The 17,303-nt window shown below is 48.1% G+C and overlaps 1 protein-coding gene and 1 non-coding gene across 3 annotated transcripts in view; one reads left to right on the forward strand and one right to left on the reverse strand.

Moving 5' to 3' along the window:
• The first annotated feature begins 1,021 nt into the window (after nt 1-1,021).
• On the forward strand, nt 1,022-1,186 carry LOC144150389 (U1 spliceosomal RNA). Its single transcript, XR_013318539.1, has one exon. It is a non-coding gene; the product is annotated as a U1 spliceosomal RNA (small nuclear RNA).
• An 8,914-nt stretch (nt 1,187-10,100) lies between these two features.
• LOC144150122 (cell growth regulator with RING finger domain protein 1-like) overlaps nt 10,101-17,303 on the reverse strand; it is a 19,523-nt gene continuing 12,320 nt past the window's right edge. For both annotated transcript variants that reach the window (XM_077681949.1, XM_077681948.1), the window contains exons 5-6: nt 16,398-16,512; nt 10,101-12,411 (exon numbers count right to left, since the gene is read on the reverse strand). In XM_077681949.1, the coding sequence (XP_077538075.1) occupies nt 12,070-12,411; nt 16,398-16,512 (457 nt within the window). In that variant the 3' untranslated portion in view covers nt 10,101-12,069. The remainder of the gene's footprint in view (nt 12,412-16,397; nt 16,513-17,303) is intronic.

Here is a 17,303-nt window from a genome sequence, read left to right on the forward strand (position 1 = left end):
AGACCTCCGCGCGGGCGCACGATGATCTTCATATCTTCGCGTGGCAGGTCTGGCATGCGCGCGCCTTTCAACAGCTCGTGTCCCACCGTCGCGGGCGCCCGCTCCCGAGCCGCGTTTGCCGCTATTGCTCAGGCTGGTGACGTCATCCGTGTCCTTAGTCCTTAGCGCCTTCTGGACTGTTGCGAAGTGCGGGCGTAAGGCTGAGCTTGCATTGGCCCGCCCGCCGGATTCTTTCACCAGCAGCCTTCCAGCTTTGCGATCGCGTGCACTGGGCCGGCAGAATTTCGATGCCGTCCACTTCCACTCGCATGGCGGTAGCCATTTTAGGTCAATGTCCGCACACGTGAACACCGAAAAGCACTCGATATCCCGCCGGCGAACTTCTCGATATCGGGCTAGGCCTAGCGCCACCCCGGCCGAGGCCGTAGTCGTGGTTAGGCTTAGCGGCGTGCTCTCCTCGTGGGTGCGAAAAAGTCTATCAAAATCGCCAAAAATTGGCCCCTACCTCAACATTTGGGTTCCCGATGATCCTCGCAACTTCATGTATCGCGTCGATACACTCTCATAAGCGTGCGACTCAATTAACCGCCACAATGGGTGAGAAAAGAGCTGAGCGATGCGAACATGACAAATGGCGCTCGCCTAGGTTTAGAGGGACCATTTTAGTTCGTTTCCACTAATTTTTAAAGCCCTGGCGTTAACGTTTCGCTACTTTCTTTGGTTGGATGAGAAAATGTTGGTGTTAGTTCTGGTAAAAGAGGCACTCGCGGCAATCAGCTGTCCCACAAACGTGTCCTACAAGCGTTTTCTTAAGCTATTTTATTTTATTTTCTTTCTGTATTGTAAAAAGCAACATTTGATTAAAACATTGAGAAGAGCCGCAAATATTTCTTGAGAAAAGATTGTGTGAAGGCTATAAATAGCTTTTAAAGTGATTTAATTGCAACGAGTGTCAGTAAAACCACCGGCGCACCTGTCTGGGCTCCATCTGGTGGCGTCAGAAAGGCGGGTTATCTTAGGCATACTTACCTGGTGTCGGAGCTGCGCTGGTCATGATGGGCGCGCTCCCAGGGCGAGGCGCGTGCATTGCACTCCGCTCGCGTTGACCCCTGCCACTTCCCCAAACTGGGGTAGATGGGGCATGCAATTTTTGGTAGTGGGGGGACTGCGTGCGCGCTCTCCCCCCTTCCCTATGCAATCCCAAAATCAGAAGTTGCGGCAGCGTTATGCGCGAAATAATGCTGCACGGAACACGCCACCCAGCGCTATGAACTGGCGCTGTTAACTGAAACTGTCAAGAAGCAACGCGCATCACGCTGGTTGCGAAATCGTTAGCAGACTACCACCGACTGAGGGCGCCGAACTCACCGTGGAGGAAAGTGCCGAAGTGAGCACACGGGGCGCATAAAAGCTTAAATGCAGCCGAGCGAAGAGGCAAGAGACGTTCTCCCAGTAACTAATGCTTATTCGAAACATCGAAAGAAAGGAAGGAGTAGGTTGTTCAGACATGACTACAACAGTGTCATTGCTGGCCAACTTACGAAGGTTCAAGCAAGCATCTCGGAAAATCTGTTTCCTTCAGCATCTCGAGCGCTTTTTTTTTTTTTTTTTTGCGATAGTATGCCCTTTGGCATAAAGTCTTAGAGGTACAAGTTGGCACCCGTTTCCCGGAGGAAATCCAGAAGACAGCGGTGGTGGGGCCCCCACAGCCATCGTTGCAGATCAGGAGGTCTCCCAGGATGCAGGCCTGTGCCGCGAAGGTGTCTGGATCTCGCTGCACTCAGGGAAGGGCACGTCCATAGTAGGTGTTTGGTGTCGGCGTCTTCGGCAGGAACCGTACAGAAGGGGCAGGTGTTGGTAAACGGGGCATGGTATCGTGGTGGCCACGCCCGGGTTACCGCAGGAGATAGGGCCACCCCAACTCGGAAGTCTACGCAGCAGGACCACCTCCCAGCGAGCGAGCCCACTGGGAAGGTCTGTTCCACACGGTGGGATGAGAGCGCGTATGGCGCGAGCGCGACGCAGATCTTCCTTTAGTTGGATAAATTGTTCATGTGGGTCCGTTGTCAGCAAGGGCAGCGGTCGTGGAACTGAGGAGAGGTGACAGGAAGTATCCGCCGCAATATGCGCGGTGATAGTATTACGCCGGATCCACGACAGTCGGAGAGGGCAGGGGTACGTGTCCAGCAGTTTATGAATCTCTCTTGAAACGGACGGGAGTCGTGTATCCTCCATCTCGAGCGCTTCTTCAGAGGTGTCGGCTCCAAGGAGATCATCAACATACACGGAATCTTGTAGTAATCAGGCTGTCACTGGGTGGCTGTTTTGAATAGATCAAAAGTGGTTAACATCAATAATGAAAGAAAGTGGCTCCAAATGGCGTCCGAGTCATTCTCCATACGTCTAGTTCCAGCAGTGGTTGGTCTGCTTTGGGTGATGTCCCGTACCATAAGAAGCGAAGTTCATTTCCATCTGAGTCTTAAAGGCCATTCTGGAGGAACACCTTGTGGAATATCGTGAGGTTCTTGGGGGGCGACCTAGCCAGTACTCCGGCGTAGGCAACCACGCTAGCTCCCGCACCTATGGTAGAGTGTACTAGAAGTTTTAGAGTGGCCCGACCGGCCGCCCGGAGAGGTGCTCGTTTCGCGCAGAAAATAGCGGCGGCGCTGTAGTCAACAACAACTGAAAGCGGCGGCTGGCCGCGCGTACGGCCGCGCGCCCAGGCCGGCCAGGAAACGCTGCTTCTTTACGCGCGGAGCGCTCGAACTTTGTTCTGCGGGACGTCCAATTGCTTCAATATACTGTAGGTACAGTGGACTGTGGGTAACGAAAGGAATAATAAACGCTGCAGCTCATTTTGAGTTAGTTTTGCCTTTCCCGCTCAACAACAACGAAAAAATTACGGATTTTTCTTAATTGAGTGCAACATCCTTAGCGGATTGTAAATAAAGTATTTGCATCGACATTTTGGCTATTCCAACTTCCCTTCAAAATTTATTTTGCGTGAAATTGTCTGATATGAACCAGTTCATGATTGCTTGATGAGTGTGTCCTTATTGTGCTGCTTGATGGACATAATTGGTCGACACAAATGACAAGAAAAATAATGAGGACTGGGATGATGGCTTTTCAGAAGAATTTTTTTTTATTGTCTCGCAGTTTACGTTCCGACTGCAGTTATGTGGGTTAATATCATAGGTTGTGTTTTTTTATTGCGTGAGTTATTTAAGCAGTAGCCCGCTTGTGATAATTAGGGGTCACCGTGGTGTTCGCCCGTCCGAACAGAAAATTACACGCGCAAGGGAGATATCCTTTTAAATAAAAAAGGGGATAGCCCAGCGGTTACCTCAGTTGTCCCAATCACCGTCTTTCACAGAACTATGCCCTCAACATTCTATTAATCGCACCACCTTTCACCTGATTCGGTCAAGAAAGGAGTTCAATCAAATTAACACAAATTTAATTCGCAAGTATGCTCAGAGTATAATTAGACGCACATAAAACCAAAGAAAAGCATAGATCAGGAAATATATTGACCGCGACAAGAATGAAATATAACGCGGGAAATCATACACAAAGTCAAGAAAGCTAACATGGAGGTTCAAATAAACGGAACTAGAACAAAATACACATTGTGTTTTCATTTTCAATAGCCCAGCATATAAAATGTTACGCGGGAAATCATGCACAAAGTATACACAGGTAACGGTTTAGGAATGACGCTAACAGGGAGATTTAAATTGACTAAGGCGTTGCGCTGCTGAGCACGAGGTCGCGGGTTCGATTCCCGGCCGCGGCGGCCGCTTTTCTGATGGAGGCGAAAAGCAAAAACGCCCGTGTGTACGAGATTTCGGCGCGCGATAAAGATCCCCAGGTGGTCAAAATTAATCCGGAGCCCTCCACTACGGCGCGCCTCATCGCCGGCGTTGCGTCGGCGCGTTAAACCCCACAATCAATCAATCAATCGAGATTTGAATTGACATTTTTGGCCAACGCATTTTCATAACTCGCCTGCAATCATTAGCGACGGCTAAGTTTAATGTGTTGCTCCCGCCTTCGCATGTAATCACGAAACTTGTTTAAACCTTTTATATAAAAATGAATCCGTGTTGTATACAGAACCAACCAAATTTGCTGTCAAGGTCTCACTGTGCTGGTCGCAACCAACGCCGTTAAGGTGTTTGTTGTGAATAAGGGCTGCAGCACATCCATAACGCTGTCATGGTGGAGCTCCTTGTCGCTGAAGCAACCGGTAAAAACGTCCTAGAGATCGCTATTAAACTTTAAAAAATGCACGGAAGGATTCAGAAGTCCCCCAAAATTACAAGAGGTAGTAAACACAGCGGCACCTTCCCCTGGCATGCAGGAAGCAGTAGTTGGTCCTGCAGACTTGGCACTTCGTTTTCAGTATACTGACCAAGTGCCTGCGACATAGTAGGTTAGTAAATAAGAAAGCCCACTAACGACAGTACAAGCACCAACGTTAGGGGTATCTTAGAAGGAGGCTCTTAATATTTTCGTTCCAAATAGAAACGTAAAAAAAACAGCAAACTTTTTTCAGCCTATAGAATGTGCGCCCCGCCGCTTTTGCTTCACGCGCAGAGTCAAGAAGGGGAAGGGAAAACATTCCTTGTGCCTGCCCGCCAAATTAATCCCTCGTTAACTCGAACTCATGCTATCTCAGAATATCTTCTCGAAACTTTTTCTTACCGTGTGTTTACCTCCCATAGGCCATACGCATTTGCCCGCTTTATCTCGAAACGTTTTTTTTTTTTTTTTGGAGGACCACGGATATCTTGAAATACTGGCAGAGAGGACAGGCAAAGTCTGCTACAGGCAGCTGATAAGGTCCACGTTTGAATGCTTGCTCCCACTACGCACCGAACACGGCCGTGAAGTGCAAGTTTAATTACGCGGACTACACGTCCCCGTTACCGGAATGCTGTCTGGCGCGTACATCATTGAGACAGCTGTGGACGACGCAGCTGATCATGCGGAGGAGGAGGAGCACCCAGAAGTGACTACGACGGCAGATACAACATACAACAACGGCCGATACAACATAGATGCTGCGTCTGCTTCGTAGCAAGGTAGAATGTAGCGGTGGCGACCACCAATTCATGCGATGCATTGAGAAGCTAGAGTAGGCTTTTCTGTCATGCAGATGCGAACGCGACACAGCCGAGCACAACACAGTTCTTTTTTCTGCAATAATAAAATTTTTTTTCCCTGCAAAGTAGATCAACAACGTTTTCAGAATACGCATCAAAACATGAGAAAGTATTAGAGGGGGGGGGGGAGGTTAGATAAATGTTGGGTCGTACTAGTTTAAAGTTTGATCAAGCGGAGTCATAACGGTCTGCGTCTACTTACTAAATCACCAAAGTAGATTTAGCTGACCAAAGGTGCGGGTTTGATTCGCGGCCGCGGCAGCCGCTCTTGTTAAGGAAGGATAAAAGCGGAAAACGCTCGTGTCTTCGAGATTTCGGCGCATGCTAAAGATCCCCAAATGGTCAAAATTAATCCGGAGCCATCGACTACCGCTTGCCTCATCGCCTGTGTAGCACCGGCGCGTTAAACCTCATAATCCAAACTAAATCAGCTGATCAAGCGCAAAAAACCGTAGCGAGCAAAGGAAATCTTGCCGCGCGCAGGTGCCGGGGAGCGTCGGCTGTTCAGTTGTCGGCGTCAGCAGCGCCGCCGCTATACCGGTTTTATTTTCTGCGCGAAAGTCGACCCGGCGGAGCAATGGGACAGGCCGCCGCTCGGGCCACTCTAAAACTTCTAGTACACTCTACCTATGGCAGCCCAGCGAGGTTTGCCGATAACACGATAGATAGTAGTGCCGAAGCACAGCTGTTTATTTGGGGACTCCCAGAGCATGCGAGCACAAAGCTCTACGGCGTTCAAGAATCATGCCATCCTGGTCGTGATCGCGAACGGCGCACGACAACAGAGTTTTAGTATAGTGCCTAGAATATACTATTTATAGGCACTATAGTTTTAGCATAGCGGCTAGCGGAGGCTCACGCTACGGTGGCGGGTTACCGGGACCCGACCGCGCATGCGCGCGCGGGGAGGGCGAGGAGGTTGCCCCTCAGTGGAGAGAAGGCGCGGGCATGGCGAAGGCCGGCCGGCGGAACTAATTCCCTGCCGGGCCCCGCTACCCGCCGCCGTAGCGTTAGCAGACGATACCCGGTATGCTAAAACTCTAACAACAGTTCCCATCTGTTGGTCCGCCACGGCCGCCGTGCTGTTAATTCCGCCGCAGTCACCCAGACCGGACCTCCAATTAGACTCTCTCTCTGTCTTCCCCGCGCACACGTTCGTTTGCGCAGCCAGCGCGCGGAACGGTGTTGCCGTCTCTCGGGGGCGCCGACGAACCAGCGGAGCGCCGGACCGGTTTCAGCGCAACGCGTCTCTGCCCGAAGGGCGTGCTGGCTCGGGATCGCGGGTCGCGAATCTCCATGATTCCCACAACCTCTTCAATATCGATAATCATCCCAATTCCGTACCATTGAAAACAGTGCCACACCATATCACTGCGTCGGGAAGTAGATTTGGACCAGCTTCCAAGTTATCGTTCAAGGACTTCATGCCACATTCGTGAGAAGATGCGTTGAACACAATGTGTACTTTTGTAGTGGCTCAGTCCTCACGTATTACAGCTCGGTGCATATAGTGTCTTCCAAGCGACTCCTCTTTTGTTGGCAGTACTCTTTCCCCATCATCGAGGTACCCTCGTACAGTCAAGTCGCACCGTTCTAAGAGCTGGAGGTCTCTGTTTTACAGCTGTTTCATCAAACTGTGCAGCCGCGTGATTGAAGCAGTGTAATTAGCAGCCATCTTGGCTACACAGTGAATACTGCTGCACTGTTTTCAAATTTTAGATCACAATATCTGCTGCCTGGACAGGGATTTGGAAGCGGTGTAAGGATATACCATGGATGAACAGTGTTTGCTACTTCAAGTGTTGCATTGCACTGTCACTTCAGTCCTATTCAAAAGAACTTGTGCCAACAAGAGCCCTACACAGTGGCCTGCTTCACATCTACAGAAATTTGGACAAGGTTATGCACATCTCCCCGTCATGCCAAATGGCTTCATTTGCCTTTCCTGGTGACATATGGTTTACCCTTTGATTCTCAATGTTGCTCAGGAGCAACAACTCAAACAATATTTTTCTCTCGAACTTTGCAGTTTTTTTTTTCAAGATTTAACACCATCTGTTAACAGACAAAAACTCCCAGACATTCAAAAATTAAAAAAGAGAGCACAGCACGTACTACTGTGCGCTAAAAAAAGTCTTCATTATGCGTGTCAACTCACATCGAGCCACGCCACTCAATGGGCTAGTGACAGGTACGCGAAATTGTGCAATTTCCCTGTTACAACAATTGATAGCAATACAAAATTTGCATTATTATCTTCAATCAAACCACAAATCATGCTGATCTAGGTAGCTTGTTTGTTAAACTGATATATGGGCAGCCAGTGCCCACTGTTTCTCAGTGCCCAGTGGGTCATTGTGTCCGTCCTAATATGACAAATTTCTTCATGACTTTATATTTGTGATGTCGGAAGTTCTTTTAGATCATAAAAATGTTTTCACAATCTTAAGCAAGGAATTGAAGTTTTGGGCATCAAAGGGCTAATGTAGGTCCACACAGGAGTTGGAGACTACACAATCACTGCACCTGGCATCTTAGGCTAAACACAACATTTATTGGCATTTATTAAGTGCGAATGCACTTTATAAGCGACCCTGAATTCCGGCGACCGCCGTCCGTCCACATAGCAACAGCTGCGGGTGCGCGCGCTCCTCGTCTTCCTTGGCAACGGGGGGAGATGGGCGTGCGCTGCCTGGCCGCTGACATAGCACATACCCACGTGGGGGATTGGCCAGGAATCTCCTCGTCTTCCTTGGCAACGGGGGGAGATGGGCGCGCGCTGCCTGGCCGCTGACATGGCACATACCCACGTGGGGGATTGGCCAGCAATCGGGCGTGACAAGGGCTAATGCACCCGCTTAAAGGAGTACTGACACGAAATTTCAAAGCTGAGATACGCTCTAGCAATCAAGTACAACGACAACACAAATAGGTGTCTGTGAATAAATGCAACTTTCTTTCTTTGTAGTTGTGTGTGTGTGTGTGTGATCTCTCTTTCGCGAACATTACCGAACTGCGCAAATTCAACTCGTGCATTCACACTTTCACATTCTTCCCCTCGGGGAAATGCGGGGAAATTTTTTGGTTTCAGGTACCGGTTTTCCCAAAGGGGCCACGAAAACAAAATACAAGTTTTGTTCATGAAAAAGAATGCTTTGTCCCCATAACAATGATACAGATTTTATCGCAAATTTCAAGCGAATAATGGACGTATTAAAGAAAACATACGATGCAGTGGCGACCCCCTAGTCACTTTCCAGCAACTTTTCTATGACATCACAGAATCTTGTTCGTGCAATTGGGCGGCCGCCGTTCTAAGCCATCGCTAGACACGACTGGACGATTGTAGAGGCCCTTGTCAGGCTGTAAAGCCTACAGTCTCAGCTCCCATTCCTGTAAAGACTCTGCACAAATAAATTCTTTCTTTTTTCTTCTTAGTGGGACCTCTAGTTCCGTTTCACCGCGTCACTTGAATGCTAGCACACAGCTAACACACTAAAGGCTATGTTTTTAGCCCTGGCCCACATGATGCCATTCATGTCCATAACACGTCATTGTAGTAGCGCGAAATTTGAGATTTTCAATACTTGCGTTTTTTAATTAAAAAAAACTTTAGTGGCTAGAATGCAGCTGAGTGAGGTGCTGAAGCCTAGTTCTTTCAAATTGAGCAAAGTTGTACTTTGTCTTTTTTACATTACACCACTGCATCACAACAGTGGATGACGATGTGCATCCCGCCTTTAAAACTCTTGAGGTCTTGAGGGGGTTCCACGCAACTTCCATGACTCAAATGTAGAAGCGTGCCATTGGCAGTTCGCTCAACAGACAAAGCTTATTTAAAGGCTTTTGAAACAGTTGTGGATAACGTGTATAACTGAATCAATGAAATCCCAATTGAGGACAGAAAAAAAAAAAACAGGAGCTACAGCAACACACCGACAAGCACTCGGTGGATACATACTAAGCGTTCGTTATTATCACCACAAAGGGTCCCAACAATTTTGGTATAGTATATCTACATTTTCAGTAAGACCCTTCAACTGTCCATGGGCTATTTATTTCCGCTTTTGTACCATTATCCAGGGATATCCTGTCCACGGAAACCGTAAATACCTAAAAGAATTAAAAACGTCATGCATAGGCTACAAGATTCCAGTGCAATGACCAACTATATACCATAGCCGACCGATTTTCCAGACCTGGAGGGGAACAAAAAATAGTCCCAATAAAAAAGCAGTCCGAAAAATCCGTGAGTCTATACTCCCATGGGAAAACTGGTGGTTTTTCAGGAAAGTCTGAAATGTCCAGCAAGTCCGAATTTTCGGAGTCCGAAAAAACGGTCGGCTACTGTAAATTTGTCTTTGATCAGTGAAGTGCCACATCTTGGCAACACATTTTAGATCTAAACCAGGAAGAAGGGCCGATAGTTGATAACAAAATAAACTCTGGATAACAAAACAACAAAACAAACAAATAATCTGGGGTGATTGAAAAGGTTCTTGGAGAGCCAGAAACAGAGCTTCTCCAAACATGACTGGAAATGACGCCGGAAGGTAATCATAATCAAGCAAAACTTAGCGTGTTTCTGGACTGAGGAACAAATCCAGATGAAGCAAGCTCTCAAGCCAACACTAGCCGTCGCCAAGATTTCAGCTGATGCCAGCTGAGAAGCACCAGGGGCTGTTTTGCAACAACATGGAACGCACATAGCTCACACATCTGCAAACCTCAGAAGTGGTCAAAACGATAACCTCTAAATTGAAAATGAAGCTCGCACCATATGGTGTGGATGCAAGAAGTTACACCAATACATCGCATGTAGGCTGCTGGAAACGGATCACTGGCCACCAGAGGCTGTCGGCAAGAAAACACTGGGATCTGCACTGCCATGCCTTCAGAGGCTAAACATCCATAAGTGTGCTCTGTGAATTAGGTACAAGAAAGGCAGAGATCCCTTTAATACAGATCTGCTCTGTCGATATGGCCGCCCAAACAAAACAGCCGACGAACATAGCATGAAAGTCATCAAGGTAGCAGCAATCAATCAAGTGTCCCAAAGCATGGCAAAAGATTTCAGGCCATTACCATAAAAGGGTGCCTTACCACAGCATGCAATGCAAGCAACCACAAATGTATGGCCAAGCCACTTAAAGCTGACAGAGATTATGGGACCATGACAGGATAGTCACACCAAGAACTTGGCACAGATCAAAAAGTGCCGGAACAGGTTCGCAGTGAACACCTGGGCGCTGCAAGCTGCTTGAGGTGAACAATAGAATGAAAAATAGAATAGAAACGATAGAATAGAATAGAATCAAGCTCCTGGCCAGAGGCGGCCGAAGACATCAAACGTATGGTCTTTAACCGCCTCATCTGCAAGTCAAAGCACAGGAATTAGCCAATGCCAAAAAATCTTTCAAAATCTTGCCAAAGGATCACAGCACCTGTTTGATCTTGACAGGACAACAAACAGTGTGAGTGCATGCAGTCACTCAAGCTTTATCAACCATCTTGAGTTACAAAGTGCCTTAATTAAAGCAACGCATCCTTAGGAGTCCAAAAATGGTCCTTAACTCATGGCATTCTGAGAGCTGAGGAAACAGACAGTGGAACATGCTTTGAGACACAAGACTTCCAAGAGTGACTGGGTATTTGATTGTATTACTTCCAACCTAACGAATTTTTTTTAATGATTTATTGATTGATTGTAGGGTTTAATGCGCCGACGCAACGCAGGCGATGAGGCGCGCCGTAGTAGAGGGCTCCCCAGGATTAATTTTGACCACCTGGGGATGTTTAACGTGCGCCGAAATCTCGTACACATGGGCATTTTTGCATTTCGCCTCCATCAGAAAAGCGGCCGCTGCGGTCGGGAATCGAACCCATTTGTTGAACGAGCTGTGCAGGTTCTATTAATTAAGAAACTACTCTAGGAATGCACCATGGACGGAAGTGGCATCAAACCAGGTCTCACCAATGAAACATTGATATGCTGTGAAAAGCTAGGATTGCCAGTGCAACGTCCATACAACTGCTGCACAAGGGCAGGCACACTACTCAATGGAAAGCTCCTAATCCCACAAAAAGTGGGCAACATTTGACAGTAGATGACAGAACGTATTACAAAAGCAAGCATACATGCTATGCTGACAAACATTTGGAAAGGTATCCAGCATTGGCATTGGTGACACAGCTAACTTACTGCAGAAGAATCGACAACTGGGCTAGTTGGTAGAGGTTCTTGAACATCTTGAAGGAGCGCTAACTTGCAGACACAAGGAAGTAGACAGACCATAGTGCTGTGGTCTGCCTACTCCCTGCGTCTTGCGTCTGTGTCAAGTTTGTGTTACTTCAAGATGTCCGACAGCTAACATGCTTGAGAACAACAGCAACTGGATGTTACCTGTGCTAATGAGAAGGCCACAATGCTGCCATGGAATAGGCGGGACAAACAGAAGAGAAACTTCTTTTATTCCTACCACACAGTAGAATTGAGAGCCACCAAGAGGCTCAGAACACGACTAGACAACCTGACAGACAGCACCTTGTTGCCAAGAGGCAGCTCGCCTACATCAACTGGTCGTCACAAGATCGGGCCACACTTCAAAGCCTGCCGGGTCATTTGACTCATAAAAGGAGGGGGATGTAAAACACGCAACACGTTGGTGTTCATGTGTGCCTGCCTTTCTCGCCTGCATCACTTTTTCTGGTTCCACTAAAGTACATTATGAAGGAACCAGCCCTGCATTTCACTCTCTTGAGCTCTTGGTTCAAAGCGCACAGCGTATGCCGTTCTCCGGCTTCCCCAAAGCCTCTTGTCGCAGCCTCACTGCCCCAAGCACACCACAGGGGCTCTCAGAGCACCACCCAAGCGTCCACAACCCCACGGGAGGATGTCTCAGAGCTGTTGGGGGCTGCCCTGCGTGGCGGCCTCTTCGAGTGTCCGGGGGTCCACGCGAAAGCAGGAGGCGACGTGCGAGCGGCACATGGGGCAGGTGGTGCTCCCCGAGCGGGTGAAGCACTGGTCGCAGAGGCAGGCGTGCCGGCAGGGCAGCAGGGTGAGCGTGGCCTCCCGGGACTGGCACACCACGCAGGTGGAGCCCAGGGGGGCGTACAGCTGCCGCAGGGGCCAGCTCTCCCCGCTGGGGAGCTTCACGTGCTGCGCCAGGAGCCGCGTGCCCCCACCCTCGCTGCCGCCGCCACCACCGCCGCACACTTGCACCACCGCCACCAGGGAGGCCTGCAAGGGACGCACCCGCACGTGGTCTGTTATTTATTTATCGTACTGTTAGCCCGTGAGGGCCAATACAGGGTGGAAAGAAATAGTGGGCTAAGCAGCTGACAAATAAAATAAGTAACACTTCAAAAACAGACTCTTCGAAAGCACATACATTGAAGAAAAAGAAGCACACATTGACAAGTGAAAACACATAGGTCTTCATGCGCAAAACACTGTTTGACAATACTTATAATAATGTCAAATATTGGGAATTGATGGTGCCCCGACGACAGCGGCCTGCCCCCACCTACTGTACAGTGTACTAGAAGGTAGAGGTCTGTCGCACAGGGGGAAAAAACCAATGGAGAGCGCAGGTCCCCTCTGCGATGAAAAAATCGTGTGGAGTGCAGGCGTTCTGCTCAGAGAACCCCTGTTGCAGCCAGCGCCCCCTATAAGTTTTTAAATCAAACTCAACAGCTATTTGGCGGGTTTCATGAAACTTTATACTATCAAATGAAAAAATATGGCTATTTAGAGAAATAAATAAGGATTAATTTACCAAAGAAAACCTCCAAAACCAACTGGTAAGCAGCGGCCGCCAGCGGCGCAGCTTACAACAGGAGCTCCTCACCAGACATTTTCATCGCAAAAGGGACCCACCTAACCGGCCCCGAATGACACACCTCTCTCTTCTAGTACACTGTACCTACTGGTTCACTTCCAACATTCCTTCTACTGCTTTGAGCAACGGCTGGAAGAGCCCCGCTGTGCGGCCTCCATGGCCTGGGGGTATAATTGCGGGTTTCGACGCAAATGGCCTGGGTTCGTGCCCCACCAATTCAGAAATTTCTGCAAGAACCGAAACTTTTTTTTTTACTGTAAAATGTTCTCCTGCGCCAATTCTACGTGTTTCTCTTTTTTTTCCTCGCACAACTGAAAAATGGAACGCGCTACCTAAATGTATTGTTCAGTGTACTAATGTTAACTGTTATGAAAAATTGCCACTAACCCAACTACAATAGCCCTCTCCTGCTTAGGCAGCAGAGCTGCTTTCAGTATTTGTAAATAAAAAATAATAAACAACCATGGTTTGGTATCTTCCACATTATTTAAGGGGCGGGGTGCAACATTGCAAGTCATTTAATTAACGTTTTGTATTTGAACGGAGGTGCTGGGCTCGTACATATCTTGAGACGGAATATCACCTCCCCCCCCTTACCCATACACCTCCCAATGCCAGTCCATTGGTTGGCTAATGCAGAAAGCTAGGGCTGTTGGTTCACGGTGGCTAAAATCTACAAAACCAGTGAAAACAAAAAAACAAAAAGACGCTGCGCACAGAAAGACACCACAAGGACAGCCAATGCATGCAGCATCTTTTAAAGCGTAGAATTCTCAGCCGAGAACCCCCATAGCCAGGGCCGTGTTATGCCCTGCATTTCCACAATGATGCAAATTTGGCGAAAGTTCCACCTTTATTCGATATATTAGCGGAAATGGAGATACTCGGGTGGAGAGGAATGATAAAAACCAAAACATGTGGCTGTCAAGAACTCGCACTCAAGACAGGTGGCTTAAGAATGCTACGCATTAGTAGACAATTCTTTGAATTTCTGCAGAATTTTTTGTCTTTCTGCATACAGCAACACGCTGAACCTACACCATGGCTACAAGGTGCGCTGTAGTGTAGGGCTCCGGATTAATGTTGACCACCCAGAAATCTTCAAAGTGCGGCGAAATCTCTACACACGAGGGTTTCCACTATTCACCGTCACCTGAAAAGCAGCCACTGCGGCCTGGACGAAACCAGCGCTGTTGGCCTCAGCAGCACAATGTCTTAGCTACTGAAGCAGGCCCAATCGTTCCACTTTGATCACTTTGATGCCTACTAAGCCACAGGCACAATGTTCCAACACACACACACACACACTCTCTCTCTCTCTCTCTCTCTCTCTCTCTCTCTCTCTCTCTCTCTCTCTCTCTCTCTCTCTCTCTCTCTCTCTCTCTCTCTCTCTCTCTCTCTCACACACACACACACATGCTCCTCGTTGTCTGGCCACTGTCCTCTTGCGGAGGACACTACTCAGACTGGACTTCCCCTTCTGCCTCTGCCTCCCTCGAAATGCAGAGGATCGGCTTATGATGGCAATGATGCAATGACTCAAGGGCTGGGGACACGCATCATGCCAGAGTTCTTTGAAATAGACCAGCTGCGAAACTCCGCTTTGGAATACAAGCCCTAGCTTCGATGAAGTTGAGGGGTAAGTGCATTGGCGCAGTGGCACCTGGGGGATAGAAACTGGACTTCGCTAAACATTTACTTAGTAACACAACTTACTATGCTAAAAAGAGCTTGTTTTTTTAATTAGAAACCGTTAACCCTTTGATACCCAGTGTTTCTCATGAACAACAACTCAAACAATATTTTTTTATCTCGCATTTTGTGTGTGTGTGTTTTTTTTTTTACATTTAACACCATCTATCAATTGGCACAGGATCCCGGACCTTCAAAATTTAAAAAAAGTGAGCACAGCACGTACTTCCATGAGCTAAACACAACTTACTATGCTAAAAAGAGCTTGTTTTTTTAATTAGAAACCATTAACCCTTTGATACCCAGTGTTTCTCATGAACAACTCAAACAATATTTTTTTCTCTCGCATTTTGTGTGTGTGTTTTTTTTTTACATTTAACACCATCTATCGATAGGCACAGGATCCCGGACCTCAAAAAATTAAAAAAAGAGAGCACAGCACGTACTTCCCTGTGCTAAAAAAAGTATTTTTTATGCGTGTCAACTGGCATCGAGCCCAGGTGGCTCAATGGGCTGGTGACAGGTAAGCGAAATTGTGCAATTTTGTTGTTACTATAAATGATAGCAATACAGACTTTCCGTTACTGTCTTCAATTGAACCATAAATCATGCTGATCTAGGTAGCTTTCTTGTTCAACTGATGTATGGGCAGCCGGTGCCCAGTGTTTCCCAGTGCCCAGTGTGTCCTAGTGTCCATCCTGATCAACCAAATTTCTTTCTGACTTCATACTTGTGATGTCAGAAGTCCTTTTACATCATGAAAAACTTCTCACACGCTTAAGCAAAATAATGAAGTTTTGGGCATCAAAGGGTTAAATCAGGTAACGTTTACTTATGTTTCCCTGGGCTTTCTTTTGTTATGACTTTTGGCAGGAGCCGCAAGCACTTGAGTACTGCTTCAACTTTCTGCTGACAGAATATCTCCATGGTTGCCCCGGCTGTTTGCCTCAAAAGCAGGGGGGCCAACCACAGCTCGGTATCTCATACATAGGGCCTACGGGGAGTTGCGCATGTGGTGTGTATTGAATAATACCCCTACTGCATGGGCACTTTGAGAGCCTCTAAGCCAAACGACATTTGACTCAAATGCCACCGTTGAGCAGCTGCACGACGTTTTTCAAAGGCATTGGGTTTGCAATTTGGTGCTCTCAAAGCCTTCGAAACGCAGCCCACGCAAACGCTCGTACTCTCAGCCAGAGTTTCTGCATGCCGTAGTTCCAAAAGCAATTATTCGTACTTGGTTAACCAAGTTTGGTTGCTAAAGTGCACAATCTTACTAATTTTTCAGTTGTCTTTGTTTTCTACCACTCCAGCTACGATTGCAAGGTAACTTGGTACTCTTAACACCAGCGGTGCAAAAAAAAAAGACTGCACGTTTTGTGCATGTTTTGTGCGCGTTTGTGGGTTGTTATCTTGGCCCAGTTCAACACTAAAATTAAGTTTTTGTCACGCTACGAAACTGAAACTGGGCCGCAGTAGTGACACCAAAACATGGTGAATGAGCGCAGAAACTTTCAACTGCCTTTGAGAACTGTCGTGTAAATAGGCGGAAATCCTTCCACTTCAAATGGCACTTGAAATTTCGAAATGTCTTTCAAACGCTCATGTAGCACAAGTATAACTCTGGCATCACACTCTGTGGTGAAGACGAAGCCAGCCTGGAGCTGCGCGTCATCCTCTCTCTCTCACTCACCACTTGAGCTGGTGCTGGCTCGTCCTGTTGCAGAAGCAGCACTGCTAGCAACACCTGCGGACGCTCGGCCACCGGACACTGGCCGCGCCACCTCCACTCCTTGCCAGCCTCCAAGCTACAGGAAAATACGAGACACACGTGGAGACGCAGACCGCTATAGGAGGTATTCGTTGGAAAGTTTACTTGTCAATTTCTTCGCTTGGCAACACTGGAAACGGCCACAGACATGGCCGATGCGCCACGGACATGGTGCGGCTTGTGCCACTGCGCCCGCACACCGAAGAAAGAAATAAAAATCACGGGCGTGCGTCGCTGCTTTGTTCTGACTTGATTCTCAACGGTGGTGTCAACAGAGATGTTATTAATTGCACTCACATTTGACTCAAGGCGTTACTTTGTTTTCGGTGGGGTAGACTTTGGAACGTCCAACACAAATCATGCGCTTAGCACGGACAAGTACCGCCATCCCGCGGAGCCCGACGTAACCAGTGACGGCGCACTCACACGGTTGCCTGTATGCGTGCCTCGCCAGTGAATACAAGCTACAGACTAGGCAGCCAACATCCACCGTTCATGCACCATTCATCATCATCAGTTGCAACAGCCTACTTAGGCCCACTGCAGGACGCAGTCCTCTCCCGTTGACCTCCAACTGCTCCTGCCCTGGGCTGCTTGAGTCCATTCTGTGTCCTCAAATTTCCGTATTTCGTCACCCTCCATCGAGTTATTGGCCTTCCCCTCCTTCTAGATCAGTCTCTCCCTATCCACTCTGTTGCCCTGGCGGTCGTCCTTGTCTTTTTTAGGCGCGAAGCCCCTTAGGGGCTGGAGCTGTTGGCGTCTCCTGTCATCGTCATTGTCATAATCGTCGTCTCATGTAGTCACGGTACTAACACACCAAGAAACTCG

Source organism: Haemaphysalis longicornis, unplaced genomic scaffold, assembly GCF_048455015.1.
Source record: "Haemaphysalis longicornis isolate Haplotype H1 unplaced genomic scaffold, Haemaphysalis longicornis Haplotype H1 scaffold_8, whole genome shotgun sequence".
Lineage (NCBI taxonomy): Eukaryota > Metazoa > Arthropoda > Arachnida > Ixodida > Ixodidae > Haemaphysalis > Haemaphysalis longicornis.